At 36.7% G+C, this 12820-nt stretch overlaps 1 protein-coding gene across 1 annotated transcript in view; it reads right to left on the reverse strand.

Annotated features, from left to right (window-relative positions):
- Positions 1–383: 383 nt before the first annotated feature.
- Positions 384–12820, reverse strand: part of Srp72 (signal recognition particle 72) — a 29097-nt gene continuing 16660 nt past the window's right edge. The window contains exons 12-19 of the mRNA XM_070013111.1: positions 12383–12447; positions 10155–10250; positions 9135–9238; positions 8965–9042; positions 7343–7480; positions 5562–5599; positions 2531–2690; positions 384–1735 (exon numbers count right to left, since the gene is read on the reverse strand). Coding sequence (XP_069869212.1) covers positions 1558–1735; positions 2531–2690; positions 5562–5599; positions 7343–7480; positions 8965–9042; positions 9135–9238; positions 10155–10250; positions 12383–12447 — 857 coding nt within the window. The 3' untranslated portion in view covers positions 384–1557. The remainder of the gene's footprint in view (positions 1736–2530; positions 2691–5561; positions 5600–7342; positions 7481–8964; positions 9043–9134; positions 9239–10154; positions 10251–12382; positions 12448–12820) is intronic.

A 12820-nucleotide genomic window follows, 5' to 3' on the forward strand; every position in this document is an offset into this window, starting at 1 on the left:
GGACTAACAATTATCAATGGCTGTTAATAACAAAAACTAAATGGGATCTTTAATTTTCACCATGTCTTGGGTCAAAAATTTCAATGATAAATCATCTTCACAAGATTCTGTTGCTTAGTTAACCTAGAAAATTAGTTATCTTTAACCACAAAAAATTAATGGACCTATGTAATTATTTATAATTATTCCTCTAATGGGGAATAATTTTTACCCAGACTATTCTCTGTGAAGCTCAAAAAAGTATTATGCCTAATAAATCATTTTTAGATGTTTAGATGTCAAATGCAGATTCTGATTATACTAAATGAAAGGCAGCACCCATTTCTTATGTTGTAAAGAGAAGTTTGTTTTTTTTTTAAAAATTCAAAGTTTCAGTAGGTATGTTCAGTCAAACACAGCAGCACTTTATTAACAAGAACAGAGTAATCTGATCACAAGGAAATAGAATTCTAAAGTAAATGGTATCTTGGGCAGCATAAAATGAATACTAAACAAGGGTATGCATCCCAATGTGTGTCTCAGATGTAGAATGGGAAGGTGGCTTGTAAGCAAGGAAAGACATGAGCAGCATTTACATCACACACCAACTGTAAAATACATTTATCACTTTGAGAATGGCAATGAATGGTTATAGCCAGTAAATAGAAAAAAGAGCCATTTGAATAGCAATTAATTGGGCCAAACACTCATTAAATTTTAATACTGCCTGATACTGTTTCCTCTTTACATAATGAAGTCAATGTCTGTGTTTTTGATAGGGGCCATTATATCTTTCTGATTGACAGTTCAAACTCATCTGACTTCAGACCACTAGGTCTAAAAGTCAACTACTTGTAACATTGATGGAGTTTTTTGTTTGTTTGTTTTGAGGTCTTCAATGGTGCTGCTGAATCAGCATATTAACATAATCTGAAAATGATTAGGGACAGAAAGGACCATATAATACTTTTCATATATAAATAAAATAGCCCACATTCCAGTATCACATGCCAGAAAATGCATGGTTAAAATTCAGACATTTAGTTTGGTCTTTTTGTGGTTACATTAAGTGGAGAATATTACTGGTTCTTACTAAGGTCCCTTTCATCACATGATATTTCTAAACAAATATTTGGAATGCTTAGAAGATGTTACTTTTAGTCGCCTAGGGCCTCCTTAAGACATAATTTAAAGTGGGACATAAATAGGAATAAGCGTTTTAGACTCCAGTTAAAACAGTAGGAACAGTTTCTTTTTAAATCCTGGGAAATCATATAACCTGCCTTATTTGTAAAAAGGAAAAAATGAATCAGCACACAAAGATAAAGGATGCAACAGATACCTAGGTAGGTAGCCACCCAATCATGTTCAGTCCTCACACTCCAAAAGCTAGGTGGTACAAGTTGGCCAAGTCTGACTATGCAGTTTGAATAAGATGTTTTCCTACTGGATGCTTAAGAAATTATTTTATGAAAATGTGGGGATGGAAGAGAGCAGTTCTGTGCTTCTTGCTGTGTTACCTTTATTACGTTCCTAGTGTCACTAGTTTAAAAACAGCCTCCAACAAGAACATTTTAATCACCAGCCACCTTTTCCTCCTTTTTTCTTTTTCTGCTGCTGCTTCTTTTTGGTTGCTGGAGCCCCCGCAGGCTTCTGGTGTCTTGGGGGTATGATGTTACTTGTAGAGGCAGATACTGTTGCGGCGCTGCCAGGCCTTGGGGAGGTGGGTGGGCTGCTCACAGTTTTACTGGCATCTCTGAAACCATCAGACCACAAAGGTTTTGATTATTTGGAAATTTAACAAAGGAAAAGAGTATAAAAATGTATGAGCAATAGCTTTACTTTCTACAGCTAAGAAGCTCCTATAGCTTTTCCACTTCTTGCAGAGTGGATACCCCAACTCACTCCCCATTTTTCTTTTCAATAAAATGTTTACACTATTTTAAAACTAAAGAAAAAAATAGTAGAGAAGCGTTAAGGGAGTGCCATGGGGAAGGAAGACTGGGAAACACTGTATACATTTGTGGAAATGTCACAATGGAATGTTCCATTGTATAGCTAATGTATGCTAATAAAAAATTGCAAAGAAAGAAAAAATAATATATAATACATGCCCATTTTTAGAAATATAAAAAAATAGAGAATTAAATGATCTATAACCATGTAGAAATATTTTAAATCTACCTACCTACCTATCCATTTTTGTATGTGGTTCTAGGATTGAATCTAGGGCATGTGCATGCTAGCAAAACACCATCACTGGGCTTTACCCTCAGTCCCTACAATAGTTTTTACATTGCAAACATGTATCTAAGACAACTTGCAGAGTGATTCAAGTGTTAGTGCCCTTCCTTAACAAGTACAAGGCCCTGAGTTCAAACTGCACTACCATCACAACAAAAAGAAAATTGTATTTGTTAATATATATGTGTGTATAAACATACATACATATGTAAATAAGTAGATTCTCACTAATACCCTTGAGGCAATCTCAGAAATAATCCATACTGTACATATTATAAGAGACCTCTATTGTGATGCTGTAACTTACAGTTCAGATGAAGCTCCTGCAGTAGCTCCCTGTGTCCCTTTTCCAATCTGATCCTTCTTTTTACCCTTCTTTCTTCCTCGATAGTAAGAGCGTTCCCTCATTGGTAGCCACCTTTCTGGATCTGGGGTGACTTTTGGGTCATAATTCTTAGGCAGCTTTCCTATGTAACAAATGTTAAAAAAAAGAGAATATACCTTTAATAGTTTGATTATTTGTTTAAACAATATAAGGAATAAAGACTACAAATAAAATTTGTCTGAGAAAGTTGATTTATATAATCTAGACCTTTTTTTTTCTTTTTTTTTTTTGTCAGTTGTAGGGCTTGAACTCTGGGCCTGGATGCTGTCCCTCAGCTCTTGAGCTCAAGGAAAGTGCTCTACCACTTGAGCCACAATGCCACTTCCGGTTTTCTGGTGGTTTATTTGAGATAAGAGTCTTATGGAATTTCTTGCCCAGGTTGGCTTTGAACCACGATCTTCAGATCTCAGTCTCCTGAGTAGGTAGGATTATAGGCATGAGCCACCGGTGTCTGGCATCTAGACCTTATTTCTAAGCATAATATTTCAAGGCCATAAAGGAAAAGACTTCACAGATATAGCTACCTAAAAATTTAAAATTTAAGCCAGGCACTGGTGGCTCATGCCTATAATCCTAGCTACTTAAGAGGCTGAGATCTGAGGATTGCAGTTCAAAGCCAGTCCAGGAGGAAAGTCTGTGAGATTCTTATGTCCAATTAACCACCCCCAAACCCCCCAAAACCAAAAACCAAAACCCAAAAAAACTTGAAGTGGAGATGCGGCTCAAGTGATGAGTGCTAATTAGCCTAGAGCACAAAAGCTCAAGAAAGTGCCCAGGCCTGGCACCAAAAAAGATAAAAGACTGGGTTAGCTTTGAACCATGATCCTCCTATCTCTGAGTAGCTAGGATTACAAGATTGAGTCACCAGTATGTTAGTTTGCTTACTCATACATAAGTACTTATTGGCTTAAAAAAACTTTTTTTTATTATCTTTAAGTGGTTGTGCAAAAAAGTTCCCATTCTACAAAATAGTATATGTATACAAGGTGTTTGACAACATCGTCACCCATCGCTCCTAACCCATCCCTTCTCACTTTAAAAAAAAAAATTGAGATTAGGTGATTACATAAATTTCACATATTTCACAGTACTGTGGAATAGTGATACTTAAAGTCACAAAGACATTTTAACCTTCACAAGGCACATTGTCATTATCATGGTCTATACAGTTTGTGAATTCTATGAGCTTTGACAGTACAAATTATTTTTTCCACATCAGGTGATGTTTACATCTCTTTCCTTTTGCTTAGTGTAGGCTGTTCCCTCTTTCCCTCTCATTCCTCCCTTCCCATCACGTACTGACTTTTTATTTGAGTACTCTGACACTTAAAAGTAAAGAATCAATAACACTTTAAGACAATGGATTGAATGTGAACATTAGCTTTTTCTCTGTATTTTTTTTTCCCTTTAAAAATTCAGTTTGAGGTGCTGAGCAATGTGAACCTCACAAGTGTTTCACTGGGTTCAGGAATTCAGAACTGCTGTTTTGGACCCCACTGAACTTAATTGGCTGGTTTTGGCTAACTGGGAGCATCAGTTGATGGCAGAATGAACTTTTACAAACTCATGCAGTCTGAGGTGCTGAGTAATGTTTTGCACTTCTTAAAAAAAAAAAATGTTTCTTGTGCCAGTACTGGGGTCCTGGCTCTCCCTTAGCTTTTGTGCTCAATGCTCTGCACCACTGCTTGAGCCCACAGCTCCACTTCTACTTTTTATTAATTGGAGATCAGAGTCTCAAGAATTTGTCTTCCCAGGCTGACTTTGAACCACAATACTCAGATCCCAGCTTCCTGAGCAGTTAGAATCCTAACTATATAGGTGTGAACCCCAGGCATCCTGCAACTTGTGCATTTAAGTTTCACTAGAATGGTAATAAACATACTGGAAGAAGAGAAAAATAAAAGTAAGATTTGGAAGCTGAAAAAAGACAGGAACATTGGTAATAGAGTTATCTAATACTTAGGGGAAACCTGAGTAGTAGTGGACAAAATTAATCTGATATATACTTCAGACTTCCCCCCAAAATAGGAACCGATATGTGGTTTTAAGAATAACCTCTGGCTAGATGATGCCCAAGCACAGTAATTCTACCCATAGCCTAAGCCAATTAATGTATAATATTCTTTGGAGAGTGGTTCAAGGGTTAGATATTGACTTGGTTAGCTCAGTCAGATTAACAAGTAAGGCTTGCTGAGTCTAGAGTCCCTATCTGTTCTGCTAGCTGTAAGTGATAAGAATGTGGCTCCATTTCCAGCAAACATTCTCTGACACTCTGAGAACAAAAACAGAGATACAACTACCACTGAGTCAACCAACCTTGATGAAAACTTATTTATTTTTTTTTGGGGGGGGGGGGAGGGGGCGGTGGGTGAGCTGCTCCAGGGCTTAAACTCTGGGCATGGGTGCTATCCCTGGGCTCCTTCTTGCTTGAGGCTAGCACTTGACACCATTTGAACCAGATGTCATTTCTGGCCTTTTTTTGTATAATTACTGTAATTGGACATAAGAGTCTCAAGGACTTTCTTGCCTGAGCTGGCTTTGAACCATGATCCTGAGAGCTCAGCCTCTGTAATCCTGGATTACAGGTACGAGCCATGAGCCATTGGTGCCCAGTGGAGGGGGGGGGGGGGGGGGGGAAGGGGCGGCACTTTTTTAAAGACTACTTTATAAACAGTGTATTTTTCTAAGTGACATTGAAGGAATTTTATATTTATACCCCAAAGATCCTAAAGTATTAAGGACTTACTGCATAGTAGGTATTATTCTAAGACTTTACAAGTAGCATTTCATTTCATTATTTGAGCTATAGTATGATATATGATTTTACTGATGAAAAACTCAGGTTAGTATGTTAAATTCACAGTTGCCCAGTGCAAGAACACGATGGAAACAGTTTGAATCTAGGCCATTAAACTCAAGTTATACTCCTTAAAAATTTGTTTAAAAACCTTACCCTTCTTTTTCTTCTTCTTCTTTTTCAGATCTCCCTGTCTGAAAATCAAGAAAAAAAAATCATTACCATCCTTGTAGTAAGTACGTAGGAGAGAGCAAACTTGGTGGTTTGTCAGAAGTGTGGTTTTAAGCCTTAGTAACAGCTAACAAACTAACTGAAATACTAATACCACTTAAATTCAATCACAATTTAGATATTGTAATTTATAAGGTAATTAGAAAGGAGGCAATAATTGTTTTTAGAAACTATATAACAATTACATGGAGCAAAACTTAACTGGTACACACTGAACTTAATTTAAAACTTTTCCAATGTAAATAGGTTACCTTCTAAAAACAGTTAACTAACCTATCTTTTAACCTATCTAAAGTATCTGAATAGCAATCAAAGTATGCTAGGTAACTTGCGTAAACTTAAAAATCTAAAACCATGGAGTAAGTTATTCTACATTTAACAGGAGTTTAGAATCTTTACCAGAAGAAAAAATGGGTAAGTAAAATAGCTGTAAAGATTGTCTCTGGTTAAAAAAAAAAAAAAAGTAGCAAAATACCAAGAGAAAGATATAGGAAGGCCAGTTTCTGAGATGGAACTGAATTCAATCTTTCCTATAATAAAATTTTATAATAAACCTTAAAAAAATCTGTCTCTGGAGGGCTGGGAAGGTGGCTCAGTGGTAGTGTGCTTGCCTTATATGCATGAAGCCCTGGGTTCGATTCCTCAGCACCACATAGCAGGAAAAAAAAAAAAAAAAAAAAGCTGTCTCTGGATAGATATGCCAAACAAGTTACACTGGGCAAGGTTGTATTGGACAGTGGTAGGAGGAAGACCCACTTAAATTTTACCTTTTAGTGTGCTTTTTTCTTTTTCAGTGATACTGAGAATTGAACTCAAGACCGTTCTATATTCTAGGTAATGTTGTATCACTGAGCTACACTCCCAGACAGTATCTTTCAAACTCTGAATCCTGTGAATTTATGACTTTTTTTAAGATACGTAAAGCCATTATTAAGTTATGTTAGCAAAATAGAAAGATACTGAAAAGGGCTGAGGAAATCAAGAAAACATTTCAAAATAACGGTCAATCACTCTGAAAGCTAGAGTGAAGAAGAAGAAAAAAAAATGTTTTGGTTGTTTTTTTTCTTGTTGGTCAATGGGTTTAAAGTCAGGGCCTGGGTGCTATCCCTGAGCTTTTTTGCGCAAGGCTAGTGCTCTACCCCTTTGAGCCTCACCTCTATTTCCTTTTATGTGTGTGTGTGGTTTACTGGAGATAAGTTTCATGGATTTTCTTGCCCAAGCTTGCTTTGAACCATGAGCCTCAGATCTCAGCCTCCGGAATTAGCTAGAATTATAGGCACAGGCCACCAGTATGCACCTATAAGTTAGAGGCCAATCTGGCCTTGTTTTGAGTTTGACTCAAAAACAAAACATACATATACACAAAGATATAGAAGTTAGAGCAAATGAGGAATAAGGACTAGGCATAGCAAAAAATAAAAGAAAAAGAAACAAAAGATTTAACTTTACTTACATGGAAGTTTTATGGATGTATTTTTTATTTCTTAATTAAAATTAACATGAGAGAATGTTTTAGAAAAAAGAACATGTTGTTTTCAATTAGGAAAACACAAAGTGGTGATGCACTCCTGTAATTTCAGCATTTGGGAAATCTGACTAATGGAGGAGCATCTTGAGTTTTAGGCCAGCATGACTTACACAGTGAGTTCAAGGCTGGCCTGGGCTATGTAGCAAGATCCTGTCTCAAAAAAGAAAGAAAAACATACCCTTGTTCCTTTGGTTGACTATCTCCAGTAACTTTTCCACCCTTCTTCCGAATGTATGTAGCACCAGGAGAATTTTCAAGAGCATCGACATCTATTTTCAAAGACATACTATCCGAAGAGGGCAAGTGTTTACTAAGACTGGGATAGAACAGGAGTTTAGGAACACAATATATACACATACACAACTGCTTCTAAAATTGGAATAACACAAGATCAGCACAGCAAAATTCATGAAACATTTCATATTTAAATGGGAAGGTGGCTCAGTGGTAGAGCGCTTGCCTTGCAAGCCTGAGGCCCTGGGTTCGATTCCTCAGCACCATATAAGCAAAAAGAAAAAAGCCGGAAGTGGCGCTGTGGCTCAAGTGGTAGAGCGCTAGCCTTGAGCTGAAGAGCTGAGGGACAGCGCCCAGGCCCAGAGTTCAGACCCCACAACCGGACCCAAAAAAAAAATAAATAAAAAATAAATAAATAAAAATAAAATAAAAAAAACAAACTGTGGGGCTGGGAAGGTGGCTCAGTGGTAGAGCGCTTGCCTTGCATGCATGAAACCCTGGGTTCGATTCCTCAGCACCACATAAGCAAAAAGAAAAAAGCTGGAAGTGGTGCTGTGGCTCAAGTGGTAGACTGCTAGCCTTGAGCCGAAGAGCTGAGGGACAGCGCCCAGGCCCAGAGTTCAGGCCCACGACTGGACCCCACAAAAAAACAAAACAAAACAAAACAAAAACTGGTAGGTGCTAGTGACTCAAGCCTGTAATCCTAGCTACTCAGCAGGCTGAGTTCTAAGCCCGCCCAGGCAGAAAAGTCCCCATGAGATCTGGAATTGGTGTGTTGTGGCTCAAGTGATAGAGCGCTAGCGTTAAGCACAAAGAGGCTCAAGGACAGAGCCCAGGCCACGTTCAAGTCCCATAACTGATAACAACCCCCCCACGCACAAAAAATACACTTTCTTTTCCTGAGTCCTTTCATCAAAAGCAAAAATAGTTCTTTAACTCTTTATTTATACCATAAGCAAGTATACTAATTATATAGCATATATTGTAAAAAGAGAACTTGGAAGAGTCAAAATGTAACCATCTATTATTCCATGGCAGTTCCAAAAACTTATCAAGCTAAGAAAATACAAGCTTGTTCAAGGCAAGGGCTCTGATCTATGGCTGCTTAGCACCTGCCACTTCACATAATTTAGGAATGCACCCTGATTCATATAGTATGTATGACACAAGTTCAGTCATGACACCGAATCCTCTTAACAGTAATAGTTTGAGATGGACATGTGACTCACTAGTTCACTCAAGAGTAACACTTCAGAATCCATCCACAACTCCTCACATAGAAATAAGCTGTCTATTATTTACTCAGTAACAAATCTGGAGGCATATAGGGCTGCAGCTTGTTTTTACTTTTGATTCTGGATCAAACTATCCCAAGGTGGATCTATCGCTTTTTATTTTCCACTATATTTTTAAATCTCATTGATCAATAATTCTAACTTTTCCTCTTACTAGTTAGAAAGGGATGTTAGTTGAAATTGACAACAGAAAAATACCTGGTCAGAGTAAGTACCAGAAGAACTCTATTGTTCTGTGGGGAGCTGTATAGAACAACGATGAAAAGGATACACTTTTGCTTTCTCTGGATCTACAAGTGAGTAAGCAGAAATAAGCTGCGCCAGGGTGTGAATATCTTTTGGATTTTGTCTAAATAAAGAAATAAGAAAGTTATTGATCCATTTACAGAACAAAGAAGATACAACATTATAATATGGACTTCAACACTTCTCAGAGCTTACTTCCATAGCTGTTCCAGGTCACTAATTGCCTCCTTTTTCCGCCCATATTTGAGCTTGTAGTTTGCAGCTTCTCTTACCAAGGACAAATGAGCAGGAGATTTAGGCTAAAGTTAAAAACAAAAAGTTTTAAGCCAAATATAAAAAACTCAATGAAGCTGTATTTATTAGACCTTTAAAATAGACCTCTCCATCAAATTATAAATAATATAAATTATAAATAATAATGTCTGAAATAACAAAATTACACATACAGGAAAGTGAACACACAAGTTAGTATAAGTAATCACGAATTTAAGAATATAGACTAGAACATAAATAACTAAACCATAAACATAAATATAAACCAGATCTGTTTAGATTATATATAGGTAAAATTAAACCTTAAGAGCTAGGCCACCAGAGTTCTCAAGCATTAATCTGATGTAACACTTCTCAGAACACTGTTGTCCATCCACTGCTAATAGTGGTTAAGTATAAATGCCACATGTATGGATAGATGGCTGTTGGTAAGTGGATACTGTCTATGTAGAGAAAAAAAAATGAAGATGCTTTTGATAGGTGGAGACAGAATAAACCATTATTGCATATTCCAATAATTACCACCATGGATGGTAATTACCACAGCGGTAATTACATCCTCTAGCCACTTAAATGTATCTTTTTATGTGTAATCATGTAATAATATAATTACTTCCTGAGATTCTGCACACAAATACATGTACAGACCCACAGAGGAAGCAGATATAAAAAATATAAATGAATTGGAGATGTAGCTCAGCAGTAGAGTCCAATGCTAAACCCTGAATTTGATTCACAACCCCCTCCCCCCTATTCTATGTACTGCTTACCAGTTGTTTTTGAACCTGGTATACTTTAAAAAGTATTTGATAATCTAGTAACAGCATTATATTTTAAGTGGCAACTTGACATTCTTAAATTTCTGACCTTTTGAGTTCACTGTTGTAGCTGTTCACTATTAATGTAAAACCAATTCTCAAAACATTCTAGTCATTTATTTACCTGATGGTTTTGATACCACTGGATAGCTTGTGTGAAGACCTCAATAGCACTATCAATATCTTCCTCATGGCTGTACATGGTCACTAGTGCAGATACCTATACACCCAAAGGAAAAAAATGAATAAAATTCTCCCTTAAGTCTCAAATACACTTGTTTTTGTTTTGTTTTGGGCATTTGTGAGGCCTGAACTCAGGGCCTGTCTCTGAGCTCTTTTTTTTTGCTCAAGGCTAGCCACTGTACCATGTTGAGCCACAGTGCCACTCTAGTTTTCTGGTGGTTAACTGGAGATAAGAGTCTCAGGGACTTTCCTGTCCAGGCTGGCTTAGAACAACGATCCTCAGATCTCAGCCTCTTGAGTAGCTAGGATTATGGGCATGAGCCACCAGTGCCCGGATGAAATATATTTTCCCAAAATGAAAAATAAGAAATAGCAAATAAAGATTATTACACTCTCCTACATAACTAATTCACCATAAACATTACTCTTTTTAGAGGGAATAGTAATGTTACTCCTAGAAATAACATGAACACGAACAGTGCTTCCAAAATAGGAAGGCTGTCACTATAAAGTAAACCTTTCTTCTAAAGCATTGCTGGTTCAGTTTAAGTTCAAGAGTTGAAAGTAAGTGTTTAGACACACTTATAATACTGTAAGACATCTCTAGAATTCAACTATGTGATCAGTGAGGTATACACTAATGTGGTTCAACTCCTGTGATAAGCTAGCTCTCCCTGTGGCCTGAGCTGCATAAACTAAGTATGCTTGAGGGATAGTAAGGAGGACCAGATGATTAGAGTGAAGGGAGAGGAATTTGGAGGAAAAGAAGACAAGCATAGAAGGAAACAAAAACAAAAGGTTAGATCTTTAAAAAACAGTAAAACTGATAAACCTCTGATCAGAAAGATAAGGAAAAAAGAGAAAAGATACAAGAGGCTAATATAAGTAATAAAAGGGAGGAGATACAAAGATACAAAGAGAACAGATATGAGGAGGACAAAAAGGAAATACTATGCAAAAATACTATGGCAACAACCTACATGGAATGAATAAATCCCTTAAATTAAGGCCTGATATTAAAGATTAGAAACATTTTACTTTCACCTGTACATACTTAATGACTGAATATAATCATTGATTAATTTGACTGAATATATTAATTCCAACAGGAAATAACCATAACACAAGTCACAAAATATGAATTAAGAGGGAAAAAGATAGTGAATTCAAATCACTTGCAACTATGTATGAAGATGGCATAAGGAGTCTCAATGAAAGCTACTATCTATCGGAGGCTGGGGGGTGGGGAAAGAAAAAGCAACGGAGAGGGTTATTCTGATAAAAACGTGTGTGTCTGGAATGGAATGGTACAATAAACACTAAAACAAACAAAAGCAATGACAGGAAAATGTTGAGAATGGATGCCAACAGGATGAGCATTGCCAGGAGGGTAATGAGAATATGATGAAAGTAGTTTATTTCCATGTATGAAAAAGAACAACGAAACCTTTTGAACTTGAAGGGGAGTGGTGTAAAGGAGACTGAAAGAGGGAGTGAGTTTGGGATATATTGCCTGAGAGTTTGGAAATGACAAGGTGAAACTCCCCTTGTTCAGCTAATACATGCTAGCAATCAACCAATCAATACAAGTCATATTATTACACAATTACTGAGTGCTAATTGCAAATAAGTTGTGCATCAACAACAGTTCATTTAATAAACAGATGGATATCCTACCACTGAATAATTAATATCTGTTAGTGATCAATCCTATGGTATTTCAATAGAGAACTAAAAACCAAATTTACTAATTTAACTTAAAAAAAAAAAAACTCTGGAAGTTCAAACTGTGGCTCAAAGTGGTAGAGTGCTTGTCTTGAGCACAAAAGCTTAGGGATCACGCCTAAGCTCTGGATATACGTCTCACAACCAATAACAACAAATCACCATAAATAATTTAGGCTAAAAAAAATGTCCTACATGGGTCTCAGATTATTTGCAGTTGGCTTTCACTGATAACTTAAGGCCTAAATAGTGTCTGTCATAGTTGACTGAGTAATAAACCAACAAAAGGCAGAGGGCAGAATGAAATTAAATTTATTCTAGGTAAATTACTGTTAATAACTTTTAGTGTTTCCTAATTCATAAATTTGAGAAAATAAGAAAATAAAGAGACATCAGAAAAGCAAATTCTTCCAGCTTTTCAGAATATTTTACTTACAAACTCACCATTCCTGGTTTATGCTTTAACTCTTCTATGCTTCTTAATATTAGACATGCTTTGGAAATATTACCTTAAGAGATTAAAAACACCACAGTGAAGGAAGCATACACAGAAAAACAATACAAGAAATTTTACTTCTCTTATCCTAAGGAAATAAACAATGAATTATACTTAGTAACATCTTTAAATATATAAGCTTTTAGGTTTGGGGGACAGTACACTTCATTTTTTCAGATAAGGAAATTAATATTCACATCTAGGTACACGTGGCTCACACCTATAATCACAGGAACTTGCAGTTTGAGTCAGCCTAGATAGGCAGACTTGAGAGTGATCTCCAATTAACCACCAAAAAGCCAGAAATGGAGCTGTGTGACTCAAGAAGTAGAGGATTAGCCTTGAGTAAAGAAGCTCAAAGACAGCGTCCAGGCCCCAAGTTCAAG

The sequence above is a fragment of the Dipodomys merriami genome, unplaced genomic scaffold (genome assembly GCF_024711535.1).
Source record: "Dipodomys merriami isolate MVZ:Mamm:240054 unplaced genomic scaffold, mDipMer1.0.p SCAF_9, whole genome shotgun sequence".
NCBI classification, from domain to species: domain Eukaryota; kingdom Metazoa; phylum Chordata; class Mammalia; order Rodentia; family Heteromyidae; genus Dipodomys; species Dipodomys merriami.